This window comes from Lissotriton helveticus, chromosome 1_1 (assembly GCF_964261635.1).
Source record: "Lissotriton helveticus chromosome 1_1, aLisHel1.1, whole genome shotgun sequence".
NCBI classification, from domain to species: domain Eukaryota; kingdom Metazoa; phylum Chordata; class Amphibia; order Caudata; family Salamandridae; genus Lissotriton; species Lissotriton helveticus.
In genome coordinates this window covers 1,029,573,290-1,029,586,621 of record NC_136057.1, presented here as the reverse complement: position 1 = coordinate 1,029,586,621, position 13,332 = coordinate 1,029,573,290, and the positions used below count along the sequence as shown (strand labels likewise).

General features: G+C 45.5%; 1 protein-coding gene across 1 annotated transcript in view; it reads left to right on the top strand.

Moving 5' to 3' along the window:
- The window catches only part of RBM28 (RNA binding motif protein 28), a 168,825-nt gene extending 155,920 nt beyond the window's left edge, over positions 1-12,905 (top strand). Inside the window, exons 17-19 of the mRNA XM_078677774.1 lie at positions 10,170-10,600; positions 10,926-11,019; positions 11,973-12,905. Coding sequence (XP_078533900.1) covers positions 10,170-10,600; positions 10,926-11,019; positions 11,973-12,113 — 666 coding nt within the window. The 3' untranslated portion in view covers positions 12,114-12,905. The remainder of the gene's footprint in view (positions 1-10,169; positions 10,601-10,925; positions 11,020-11,972) is intronic.
- Positions 12,906-13,332: the final 427 nt, after the last annotated feature.

Here is a 13,332-nt window from a genome sequence, read left to right as displayed (position 1 = left end):
AAGGCGGGGTGGGGTCGTGGATCCTTTGTCAAGAGGCTCTTCTCCTTTGGCAATGGCTGGAACGCCAGGGCGTGACCCTGGTGGCTCAACACCTGGCAGGTTCTCTGAACGCCAGGGCGGACGAGCTCAGCCGTCGGTGCATGATGGATCACGAATGGCGTCTGAACTCGGACGTGGCGCAAGGCCTCTTTCAGCGATGGGGAGAGCCTTGGTTAGATCTATTCGCCACCGACGAGAACGCGCAATGTCATCAGTTCTGCGCGTTGGAATTTCCAAGGCGGCACTCGCTCGGAGACGCTTTTCGTCGCGAGTGGAGTTGCGGTCTGTTGTACGCCTTTCCGCCTATACCACTTCTGCCCAGAGTGCTGAAGAAGATCAAGCGCGACCGGGCCCAAGTCATCCTTGTGGCTCCGGACTGGGCGAGAAGGTACTGGTATCCAGAACTACTCAGTATGTCAGTCGATCCCCTGGTTCGTCTGCTTCTTCAGGAGGACCTTCTGTCGCAGCAGCAGGGGACGGTCCTCCACCCGAACCTGTCCAGTCTCCACCTCCATGCTTGGAGATTGAGCGGCGACAGTTGAGGCCATTTGACTTGCCTCCTGAAGTTTGTAACATCATTCTGGCAGCCAGGCGTCCCTCCACAAAGTCGGTATACGCCTGCAGGTGGAACAGATTTGTGGCATGGTGCACAGCAAAGGCTGTGGATCCCCTCAATGCCCCTCTTTCTGAGGTCCTTCTCTTCCTTCTTTCTCTTGCCCAGCAGGGCTCTGCTCTGGGCACTATCAAGGGCTACCTTTCTGCCCTTTCAGCCTTTCTCCGGCTGCCTGATCAACCTTCTTTGTTCAAGTCCCCTATTGTTAATAGATTTCTTAAGGGCATCACACACACGTTTCCTCCTGTTCCTTTTGTGATGCCTCAGTGGGACTTGAACCTGGTTCTTACATTCCTGATGTGCGCTCCCTTTGAGCCACTTCACAACTGTCCTCTTCGCCTTCTAACTTTGAAGACTGCTTTCCTGGTTGCCATCACCTCTGCCAGGAGAGTGAGTGAGCTCCAGGCCCTTTCTTGTACTCCACCTTTCCTTTCTGTCCATCTGGACAAAGTGGTGCTGCGTACCAAACCTTCTTTCCTGCCCAAGGTTGTCACGGCCTTCCACATCAGGCAGTCTATCACCTTGCCAACCTTGTTCCCGCCACCGCATCCCTCTAAAGTGGAAGAGCGGCTCCGCCGTCTGGACCCAAAACGTGCGCTCTCATTCTACTTGGATCGCACACGCCAGTTCCGGGTGGATGACCAACTCTTTGTTGGTTACGTGGGCGCGAAGAAGGGGAAAGCAGTGCACAAGAGGACCATCTCCCGGTGGATCATCCTGTGTATCCAGGCATGCTACTCCTTGGCTAGGAAGGAGCCTCCTGCTGGATTGCGGGCTCATTCTACCCGAGCGACGGCGGCTACCACTGCCCTGGGCAGGGGTGTGCCCTTACAAGACATCTGCCAGGCAGCTACGTGGGCATCGCTGCACACGTTTGCAAGACACTACTGCCTGGACAGCCAAGTCCGGAGGAATGGCTTCTTTGGCCGTTCCGTCCTCCGAGACTTTCTGGTGTGATTATTGGTTCGCAGACCCACCACCGGGGTAGATATTGCTGGGGTATCTATTCTAAGGTAAGGAATCTAATACTAACGCGTCTCTTTCAGATGCACAAGTTACTACTTGTGTAACGATATATCTGTAAGAGACATTAGTTAGTATTAGATTCCTTACCGACCCACCCATCCTCCCCGTTCTGCGAACCAATATCTAGGGTTAGGTTTGTCCCCTTTCAGGGCCCTAGTTTCAATGGCACCAGTGTTGGTTTTTAACATGGCTCTGCGTTTCTGGCACGGAAAAGCTGTGTCTAAGAACTGACGTCAGCACGCGGAGGCGGCGTCTAAGTACTCCGACGACGTCATCACGGCGCCCACGACGCCGACGACGGACGAGGAGCCGCAGACGACGCCTACCGACGCGCAAGGGTACTGCTACGCAAAAATTTCCGGATCCAGTCTGACGCCTGGGGATATTCTAAGGTAAGGAATCTAATACTAACTAATGTCTCTTACAGATATATCGTTACACAAGTAGTAACTTGTGCGTTAGTGGCTCTGCCATGGTGCAAATTAATCTACTAAAAAGGTAAAGGTTTGTTGATGGTGACGGTCATGTTCAAAGCTCATTTTATGTGACATGAATAAGACACTTTAGCTGAGTATTAGACACCGGAAGTACTTTTGGACAGTTTTCCTTATTTTAAATATGAGGATGCTCTTAACATTGTGATGTTAAGATAATTATAAAAAAAAAGGTCAAAACATATTTGCTGCATCCATCTCCCGTCATCTTTTTATTTTAATTTTTAGGTCTCGCCTGGCGTTGCAGAGCAAAGCGCTGCTCGCTCAGCGAGAGATTTTGTGAGAGCATATTTCAGAAGGGGGTTTGAAGCCCCGCCCCCCAATTACACTGGCTTGCGTCGCCTGCCATTGGAAATCGAGTTTTGTAGCCGCTGCCCTTTCGCCTTTTGGGACGGCCCCTCTGGACTGTATCGTTTGCTTCACGGCTGTCGTGAGGCACTTTCCTATCTAAGTAGGCGTGTTATCTAAACAAGCCGTGATCCAGTCCAGATGGGCCGTCCCAAAAGGAGAGCAGGGCTGCAGGCAGGCACAACGCGCCCCACCCGTCATTTTACGAAAAGGGAAAAGGGCGGTCTGGCCATACTTTGGAGCTCGTCACGTTCCGACGCTGCTCTCGTTGCTGTTTTCTTGTTTTTATTTTTACTACACACTCCCTTTAACTCTTCTAAAATGTTGCTGCTATGCATGCTGTCCTCGGCAGAGTAAAAGAAATAACCTTTTCACCGATGTTATCTAACTCGTCAAAGTAAGACAAAGGCAACTTTATCACTTGGAAACACAGGGCAGGTTCGTAGAGAGCGAAGCAGACAAAACTGGTATATCGATCCGAGCTGCTCAGTAAGGGGAGGGGGCGCGGGGAGGAAAATAAAGGGCTGAGGGAACACTTGTTGCAGTGTTTCAAAACCCGACAACCAAACTCTGGCTCTGGAGGCAGAGCATACTGCCTCCCGATTCTTTTACCTCTACATGTCTCACCCTCCCACACCCCCTTCCCGTACCCCCAGTCCGCAGTGTGACTTTGAAAGGAAAATGACTAAATCTTTCCTAACACTTGAGAATTGGCGGGCACAGCCCCTCGACTCTTAAAGACCTCAACTGCATCCACCCTCTCGCAGATCCCTGCAACGCCTCTACGCTTTTTAACACTCCTTTGATGCTATTCTACAAACCCCAGAACTTGGGAATTCACAGCAGTTGATCACCCGCCTCTTGTCCTCTGGAAGCCCCTCGACATGCCAGCCTCCTGCTGACGTAGGACATCCCCTTGATACCTCAGCCCATGAAAGCGCATGACCTACAGCAATATCCGCACATCCCCTCAACTCTACTCCTTCATCCCCGGTAGCCCATCACCCGCCCACATCACACACTGTCACCATATGAGCCCCATAGGAACTCGGCACTCACTACCGAGACCCCACCCCCCTACCCCCAAGTCCTCCCACGGGCCCCTGGCCCCTTGACATCTCAGGTTCCATACTCACCCCCACATATGTCCTCTCTTACCTGCCGCAACGAGAGCTTCAGTCAGGAGAGAGAAGTTCACCAGAAATGAGGGCGTTCTCCTGATCCATGAACGGCAGTTCTCCATGGGGGGCGGGGGGGCACTGCTGTGGAAGGTAAGGAGGGCCACAGACAAGGGGGTTAAAGGGGGGGCAGTGCTGGCCGAGTGGGAGAAAGAGGGAATCCTGATGGCAAAGTGACACAGAGGGGTCACTGCTGATGTCACACTGAGAGGGGACGCTGTTGGGCTGGCCCTTCTGTGAGAGTGGCGCGAAGAGTGACAGTCCCAGCAGAGCAGCTCTCTTCAGGTCACCGCGCTGCTGCGCCAGCCCCGCCTGGTATGGGATGTGTACAGCTCAGCAGAGGATCAGTGCCGAGAGAGAGGGAACGGGGGAGAGGGGCGGGGAAGTGTGCTACAACTTCTGGGAGGCAGGAAACATGTGTAACAACAACTGCAGGGGGAGGGGGGTCACAACTTCAGCTACATAGAGAGAAGGGAATGATTCCAGAAAGTGTATGAGAAACGATTGATTCCAGAAAGTGCATGAGAAGCGATTGATTCCAGAAAGTGCATGAGAAGCGATTGATTCCAGAAAGTGCATGAGAAGCGATTGATTGCAGAAAGTGCGTGACAACACCAAGCACAAGTGAGGGAAACAAAAACTCTATGGGCCGAGAAAGGGGCAATGCATTCTAAGAGGAGTAAAGTCTACATACAATACGTCAGAGGGGTTTAGAGAGTTTAACAGACTTACAAACAAGCATTTGCAATGCAATAGGTCTCGCATTTGCGAGAGTTTAGGCTATTGGCAATGTAAATGATAATGCCTTTTATTTATGTTTTAAAAACCAACACATAAATAAAAGCCATTGTCAATCACAATGCCAAGAGCTCAAACTATTCCAAATGCGAGACCTATTGCATTGCAAATACTTGTTTATTAACCTACCTATGCACCAGTTTCTGTTCTTCCAGAAGTTGTCGTAAGATTCTGAGTTTATCCTTGAGAGCTGGTCTGTAGGGATGCACGAAGATGCAATTTCTTTGCAACTTTCCTGGTGTTTTACAGCAAACATTGCAGCTTTTTGAAGTATGTGTGAAAATTGTGATTTAGTCAACAATTTGTCGCAAAAAGTAAGCTTGCATAGAATAGGGTACATTTTCCAGCTTGCCTGGATTTGATTAAAATTAAAATGATCTTGCAGTGCGAATGGTGAAAAGAAAATCTGGAACTTTTAAAAAGATATCATTTCTCACTTCTCCTACTTCCGCGTGCTGAGCTTAATACGAGCAGGCAAGTTTAGTATTTATTTGCTTTAGTATTGGCTTGCAATGCTGTTGCTTTTGAGAGGTCATGCATTTTCCACATTACAAAAGCATATTACAGAAGCTTTAATTTGTTCAGCACAAGTTGGAAGCATCACTGTTCCTTGCAGTGCAAGCAGGTACATTGATAGATTACTATTGCCCCAGGTCTCTTGGCTGTACTCAGGAGGAGGGCTATTTACCAGAGTTGTATTACAAGAGTGTACCTTTTGTGATGATCTACAGTCAGAGCAACCAGTGTTGTTTAAATACCCCTCACACACCAAAAGGCCCCTTGGTGTCATGCTTCATCATCGGGGTCTTCGCAAACCTCTACGGAATGCGGCGTGCTACGACTCACGACTACGCAGGAGCACTAACATGTGAACTATGTGTTTGTGTGTGTGGGTAAAATAGTGTGAGTGGTGAGGTGAGTGAAAAAATTAAAAAATACCTGGCTCGTGGGTTTCCAAACAACTTTATTCAGTCCCCGGCTGGTATCATTAAAAAGTGCTAGGGAGGTAGTCTTGTCTATTAAGGGTAAGACTAACTCACAAGTGCGTTGTCGACATGTTTCGGAGTTAAAAAACTCCTTCTTCAGGACAAGGATATGCACTAACTATCCTCACCTTACTCACATGGGTGTAAATATAAAAGTGTGCTCTACAAAAATAAGTCTAGGTGAAATGTACCTATCTGTTTTTTATTTAAGTTCGTTGCGCCCAATTGGTGAAAATACTGAACCTGTGAAGGAACAAAAAGGTCACAATAAACCAAAATGTAGAAAAAAGGGTGTAATTACACAACAGGGTAAAAAAGGAACCAAATGTGGTCCAGGAACCCTAGGAATTAAAAACACAGACAAAACAAATAGACAGGGACACACATGGATTGTTTTTCATCATCAGGTGTTATACTCTGGTAAAAATGATTGAAAGGCATGCCCGAAGTAAAATTGTAGCTTACTTAAGAAAATGGGTCTAATAACCTCATGAGCCAGGTGCGTAGTGTTGGGGGTCTCCTGTCCTGCCCACTTTGGCAACCTATAGGGTGTTGAAGCAATCAGGCTATTAGGATCAAAGATGATACATCCAGACCTAAGAAGGAGAAACACCCATCACATACACACACACTCACGGTTACAGCAGTGCCTGCTTGGCTTCTCCCCCCTCAACGCGGCTCCGACGAAGTGTCGGTTCTGTGAGAGGTTGCCCAATTTATATTGTCCCCGTGATAGGTTAATTGCCCCTTGATTGGAAAAGGAAATGCCCAAAGATGGATGTGGTCATTGAGTTTTCCCGGTGCTGCGCGTGTTGACTGGGCGCGTCCACGGGAAAAGAACGGGGCAAAAGCAGAGGGATAACGCTAACCGTCGGCGCCTGCGCCGAATGGTAGTAGCTGCGGAGGTGCCCGGCCTTCCCAAAGGGGATGGTTAGCGCATGCGCGGGTAGTTGTAGATGGATGCTACTTCAGGAAAAAACCTGAAAGATATCCTGGTGCATACCAGACCTCGCACCCAGGCGGTCCAACAGACGAGACTGCAGGGTCTCCATGGACACCACCCATGTGGTAACTGCAACAACTGTCACCTCACAGAAAGAAGCCTCAGCCTTGTATTCAGGAATGGCACCAAATGGGACCAACGTGCCTTCACAAATTGTAACAGCAAAAATGTTGTGTATCTGATCACATGTCCTTGTGGTAAGGAATATGTAGGGATGACTACACGCGCTGTCAAGACCAGGATCAATGAGCACAAAAGCAATGTGAGGTGTAAAAAACAGACGACAAAAATGGCATCGCATTTCCTTGAGGCACAACATTGTGTGAACGAGATACATTGGACTGTCATTGAACAATTACCTTCTGACAGGGGTCTGTTTGAGAAGGAACAGCGATGGGTCTTCCGTTTGGGCTCAGATACTATTGGGTTGAATGACTCCATCCCATGGAGCCAATTACGTTAAAAGATATATCTGATATAACCTAAGAATTACCTCAGCCTAGCGCTTATTGCGCTTTTCCCAGCAAACTCATTACGAGTTTAGTTCTTCCTCCCTAATTGTCACCTTCATTTTCCATTTTATTCTAGAAATTGAACCAAACCAAATTAAATCGAACATAATAGACTAGAATTTGTATAAGGAGAGTCTATTGACCGTGAGTTCATTGGAACTAATGGTTACAACTACCCGCGCATGCGCAAACCATTCCCATTGGGAAGGCCGGGCACCTCCGCAGACACTACCGTTCGACGCAGGCGCCGACGGGCAGCGTTATCCCTCTGCACATGCCCGATTTGCCGCGCAGCGCTTCTTAACTGAAGTAGCATCCATCTACAACTACCCGCGCATGCGCTAACCATCCCCTTTGGGAAGGCCGGGCACCTCCGCAGCTACTACCGTTCGGCGCAGGCGCCGACGGTTAGCGTTATCCCTCTGCTTTTGCCCCGTTCTTTTCCCGTGGACGCGCCCAGTCAACACGCGCAGCACCAGGAAAACTCAATGACCACATCCATCTTTGGGCATTTCCTTTTCCAATCAAGGGGCAATTAACCTATCACGGGGACAATATAAATTGGGCAACCTCTCACAGAACCGACACTTCGTCGGAGCCGCGTTGAGGGAGAGAAGCCAAGCAGGCACTGCTGTAACCGTGAGTGAGTGTGTGTGTATGTGATGGGTGTTTCTCCTTCTTAGGTCTGGATGTATCATCTTTGATCCTAATAGCCTGATTGCTTCAACACCCTATAGGTTGCCAAAGTGGGCAGGACAGGAGACCCCCAACACTACGCACCTGGCTCACGAGGTTATTAGACCCATTTTCTTAAGTAAGCTACAATTTTACTTCGGGCATGCCTTTCAATCATTTTTTCCAGAGTATAACACCTGATGATGAAAAACAATCCATGTGTGTCCCTGTCTATTTGTTTTGTCTGTTTTTAATTCCTAGGGTTCCTGGACCACATTTGGTTCCTTTTTTACCCTGTTGTGTAATTACACCCTTTTTTCTACATTTTGGTTTATTGTGACCTTTTTGTTCCTTCACAGGTTCAGTATTTTCGCCAATTGGGCGCAACGAACTTAAATAAAAAACAGATAGGTACATTTCACCTAGACTTATTTTTGTAGAGCACACTTTTATATTTACACCCATGTGAGTAAGGTGAGGATAGTTAGTGCATATCCTTGTCCTGAAGAAGGAGTTTTTTAACTCCGAAACATGTCGACAACGCACTTGTGAGTTAGTCTTACCCTTAATAGACAAGACTACCTCCCTAGCACTTTTTAATGATACCAGCCGGGGACTGAATAAAGTTGTTTGGAAACCCACGCGCCAGGTATTTTTTAATTTTTTCACTCACCTCACCACTCACACTATTTTACCCACACACACCAACACATAGTTCAAATGTTAGTGCTCCTGCGTAGTCGTCAGTCGTAGCACGCCGCATTCCGTAGAGGTTTGCGAAGACCCCGATGATGAAGCATGACACCAAGGGGCCTTTTGGTGTGTGAGGGGTATTTAAACAACACTGGTTGCTCCCCACCACTGTAGGGATCACCAAACCCACCCTTGTGGATTCCTTTTTGTTTATACATACCTCTAGGGGAGACAGAATCCACTTCTCCTCTCACTCCCCCCTTTTGTTTATTATATGATCTACAGTCAGAGGCACAGGGGAAAACTACCTGTACAATGTGTACCTGTGCACACACTTATGTTGGACCTACTTTGGATAACACTTCCCCTCTCCATGGTAAATGTCCCACCTTTGCCATTTGGTTATAAAACACTTATTTTCACTATATAAAAATACAAACATTGCATTAATTCAATGCAGTGATAAGCAAATTACTTAAATGTGTTGCCTTACCACACCACTTCTATTCCAAGTTTATTTTGTTTCTTAAATGAGATGGAGAGTTTAGGATCCAGTCTGCACATCTTACAGCCTCCAAGCTCGCTGATCTTCTAGTGGCTAAACTTCTTTCCAACCTAGACCGTTTTATTTTCTTTGTAAACCAGCATGACTCCGACTTATGTAAACCATACACTTTGTACACCTATCAACCTATTAGTCCTTGTTACATTCCATGTTACATTCCTTATGTAATCCAAAATACGGCTTCCAAGGCTGCATCATTTATTTGTATCTTATTTTAGCTGTGACTAGTGTATTGCACATTTGGCATGCAAATAAACTCGAGATTTTCAAAAATCTATTATTTAGTGACTTTCAAGCACTGATAATTTGGTAACAGAGTAAGTCGTTTTTTCAAGAACAGTGCTGTCTTGCATGTTTGATGTAGGGATTGGAAGACACGTTTATTAAGCTCTGCCATTAGTGACACCAGTTTTAATGGTTCAAACACACCACTTCCATTCCAGAGAGTAGTGCCCCATAGTGTTTATACTTACTGAATCCTGCCTTTACTTATGTTTCCAGCTTTATGCGCTGCTGTCAGCTGTGTAACATAATCTGTGCAAGAATGTTCATGCTCATCTCTCTTCTGAGACATAGTCGTGACTCCCTTCCTGAAAGCACGTAATCGTGGCTGGGGCAGGGTCAGATACTATCTGTTTACTATCAGTTTATCAGTGTGTGTTTGCTTTCTGTTTTGAATGCTCATTGAGGCACTCCCTGTTCTCTTCCAAATCGTATGCCAGATGTTATTAGCTAGCTCTTTTCCTAAATCATTATATACCATGTTGAATACATTGTTGAAATCTTTTCTTTGAAACTTTAGGCTAACAATAGCAAAATCTCAAACTTGGTCTAATCTCAGGCTAGAGTTTCTCCATTACAGGTTCATGAGTTGGGGCAAATTTGAAAAAGATCCATGTATTTGGTTTCAAACTCCACTCTACGTTGTATAAATGGTTACATTTTCGTCATCTTTGCTTGGATTCTTCCTCTGGATTCAGAGACTTACAATAACTTATTCACACTCCTTCACGTTGGGCATGTTTTCCTGGATGTGGTGCTGGCAAGAACAGACCCTAACTTGGTATATCAGATCATTCAGGGTGTGCTTTTAGCTTTCATCGAAATCAAGGACTTTGTTACTTCAAACTAAGCAATTTGTGATGTCCTTGTAATTTAGTAATAATTAATGTGTCCAGATGTCTCTAAGGTTTTCTTTCACAATTAAAGTTACTTATTGTCCATTTTGTTTTGTTGCAGGAGAAACTGAGACCGAAGCAGCACGTTCAAAAGAGTGAAAAAATATCAGACATCCCATTGAAAACAAGCAAGCTGAATGCTGATGCTGCCAAAGGAGGCATCAAGAGACCGGTCAGTGGTCCAGCACAGAAGAAGGGTGGTCCAGCGAGCCAAACAGTAGGACATGAAGGATTCCTAAAAACGCAAGGGCAGTCTGCAAAGGATTCAGTGGGACCTATGAAGACCCAGACTCTTACTCAAAAAGTGGAAAAAGTGAAGGATCAGGTGGCACTGCCTAAAGCCCAGGCAACTAGACCTGTTGCTGGAGTATTGCAGCACAGGTCGTGGTCAGGATTCCAGTCAAAAGAGGAGGTGGAGCATGAGGAGATGGCAGATGGGAAGAAACGGCGGAAGGTGCAAATTCTTCCTTCTCACAGGGGGCCTAAAATCAGGTATGTGAACTACAGAAGAAGCTGATGTTGCCAGCTTAATGTCTTGAGAGCTGGAAAATGGTTGTAACATTATATTCGGTCTTCTAGACTGTCTGCATAATCAGTTATTTTAATGTGTTTTCGCAATTGTCAGGCTGATGGAGACACTCTAGACACGGGGCCCCTATAATTTTAAGATTTTAGCTATGTGTTTCTTGAACTTGAATGAGAAACCCTGAGTGCCAGGTTGGAGAGTTGTCAGCAATGTAGCGTGGATCCAGTTTCCACTACTTTTGTTATGTATGTTAAGCTGGGATCCAACAACTGGTTACCATTTTCTGTTCAGGAAACGGGATCAGGGAAAGCTCCAGCAACCTCCACCGAAGAAACTGAAGCCACAGCACAGCCAAAGAAGGGTGGAGAAGCCGCCCATGAAACAGGCAAGTGACACTTTTTGCTTGGGTAGTCGGGTGCGTAAAGTACATACCGAAAGTAGGGGGACCCATCCCTGCCCCTTTTTTGTTCACTTCATGTGACTTGGCACACAAGGTCATAGATTCCTGGTACAGTTGTGAAGTGTCATGTGTTTGAAAATTAGACTAGAATTGTTTTTTTCCTGGGCTATCAGGATACAGAGATGATTTTTGTTTGCTCGCCTAACTCATTTCAGTTACCTAGAGACCAAACCGTAGTAGCAGCGTGGTTTGTCTTTTCTAGCATTTATTTAAGGTTATAGTTTTACAGTTCTATTGTTTGATGATAAATACATCCTTTCTGGCATGTGACGTCTATATGTCCCCTACTATGAATTGAGACATAGATCAAAAATGCATTCACTTATTTATTAATGGCATGTATACAGCTTGGACCTTTCTGGTCTCCGTCTGGTCTGTCGGGATCATCTGCAGAACCACCCGCTAGATGAAGTGGCACCTCAACATATACTTCTGAAAAGCTCCTCTTTAGTCTTTATCCTCAGAAGTGATACATCTACAGTTAGTTGTGAAGGTGCCCTACTAAACTATTGGCTCTGGATATGCTAATTTGTAAAAGGGAGGAAATGATGCGCTGGCAGTTTTCGAGGGGCAAGATGAAGGGATATGGATAGTTGGTGTTTTAGATCGAAATTCATAGGTCTCATTTTAAAGAAGCCAGGGTCATTAATACCCTAATAACAAAGTTGTAAACAAACGATTTCACAACCAATTTAAATTTTAGAAGAATATAACTAACTTGTAAACTAGTATATGATTAAATGAAGCTTCATCAAGTAATAGAGAATGAAATAAGTAAGGGTTCAGTGTTAAAAAAAAAAGGTAAGGGTCTGGATTATCAGAATTATGCATAAAGGTCATGGTTATGCATAAGTGTCAGCGTTATGTTCCTCTTACAGGCATCTGCAAAGAAGAAGAAACCAACACTGAATAAGGCAGAGACACGGTTCAACCAGCTGGTGGAGCAGTACAAGAAGAAAATACTGGGGAACCCTAAGGCTGCGACAGCGGGCATGAGAAGCAAGTGGTTTGACGATTGAAGGCATCTGGACAGATCTTGAGAACGCCTGTTTCTGCCGGAGACTGTAAAAGTCCTGTCTGGGAGTGAGATCGTGAAGACAGACTTTAAGGATTGTTAGTTCTCAGTTGTACATAGTCTTTCACCCAAGTGCGACTGAATTTAGTAAGCTCTGTCTAACGCTCTATCTCCATGGGCTTTGTTTGAAAATGCTTAGAAAATCTCAGAAGCTGGGGGTCAAAGTAAGCTGTAAACCAACTTCCAGTTTAATCTGGTATGGCTCACAGACTTGAGAGAGAGAGGGACATTGAAAAAGGGTTTGCATATGTACGGAGACCAGACGAAGTATTAACTTCCAGGGTGCTAATATGTAAACGGCAAATCCTGAATAACGGAGGAAGCCTCACTCTTTCTTCCTACCAACATGCAGAATGGTGACCCCTGCATGCAACCCGTATTAATATCTTAAATTAATGACCTCTTGCCATAGATGTTCAACAATTTTCTGAAAACCTTTTTTGATCTCATTAATATTGGTGGTCCATTTCTGCCGCACTTTGTATTTCTACTTCTACGTGAAAAAGTCCATCTTCCCAGGGTCCTTGTGGCGTCTCCCTGTGACAGTAGCCCTTTCTCTTAAGGATCCTATTCCTCTCCACATGCCTTTAGCTGACCTTCCCATTTGAACTGTACAGTTTGTTTTAAAGAGTACATTTTACTTCCAATATTTTTTGAAGAAACAATTACACTTGCTGTTTAACAAATATAAATATTTTGTAAATGAAAATGTGAAATTAAAGCAAGTTCTTATTTATATGTTTTTACCGATTGACATGCCTTTTTTCTTTGTTCAACAGAACACTGGGCTGCTTTTTAAAATACTAAAAAAGAACGTGAGAAATATCTGGCATGTTTTTCAGTTCCTCTTTGGGTTTGAATTTGTGGTTTTCTCCTCTTTGGAATTCGGATTTGGCAGGTTTCGCGAGGGCATGTAAAACAAATATCCAGTCAGTAGCTAGGACAGCATATCTGCTTCCCTACTCAGCAGATGCATTAAGTTGTGTTTACTAAATAATTTTGTCCTACAAGATAAACTGTTCAGGTTTGCTGGCGATGTGGAACAGAGCCCCAAAAGGCATTCAAGCTTTGGAGGCCTGATGAGTATTTATTTGCACAACCATTTATTTCTTTGCGCCATTTGAATCAAGCACATCCAAAGAAAGTATAACACTGCATTAATA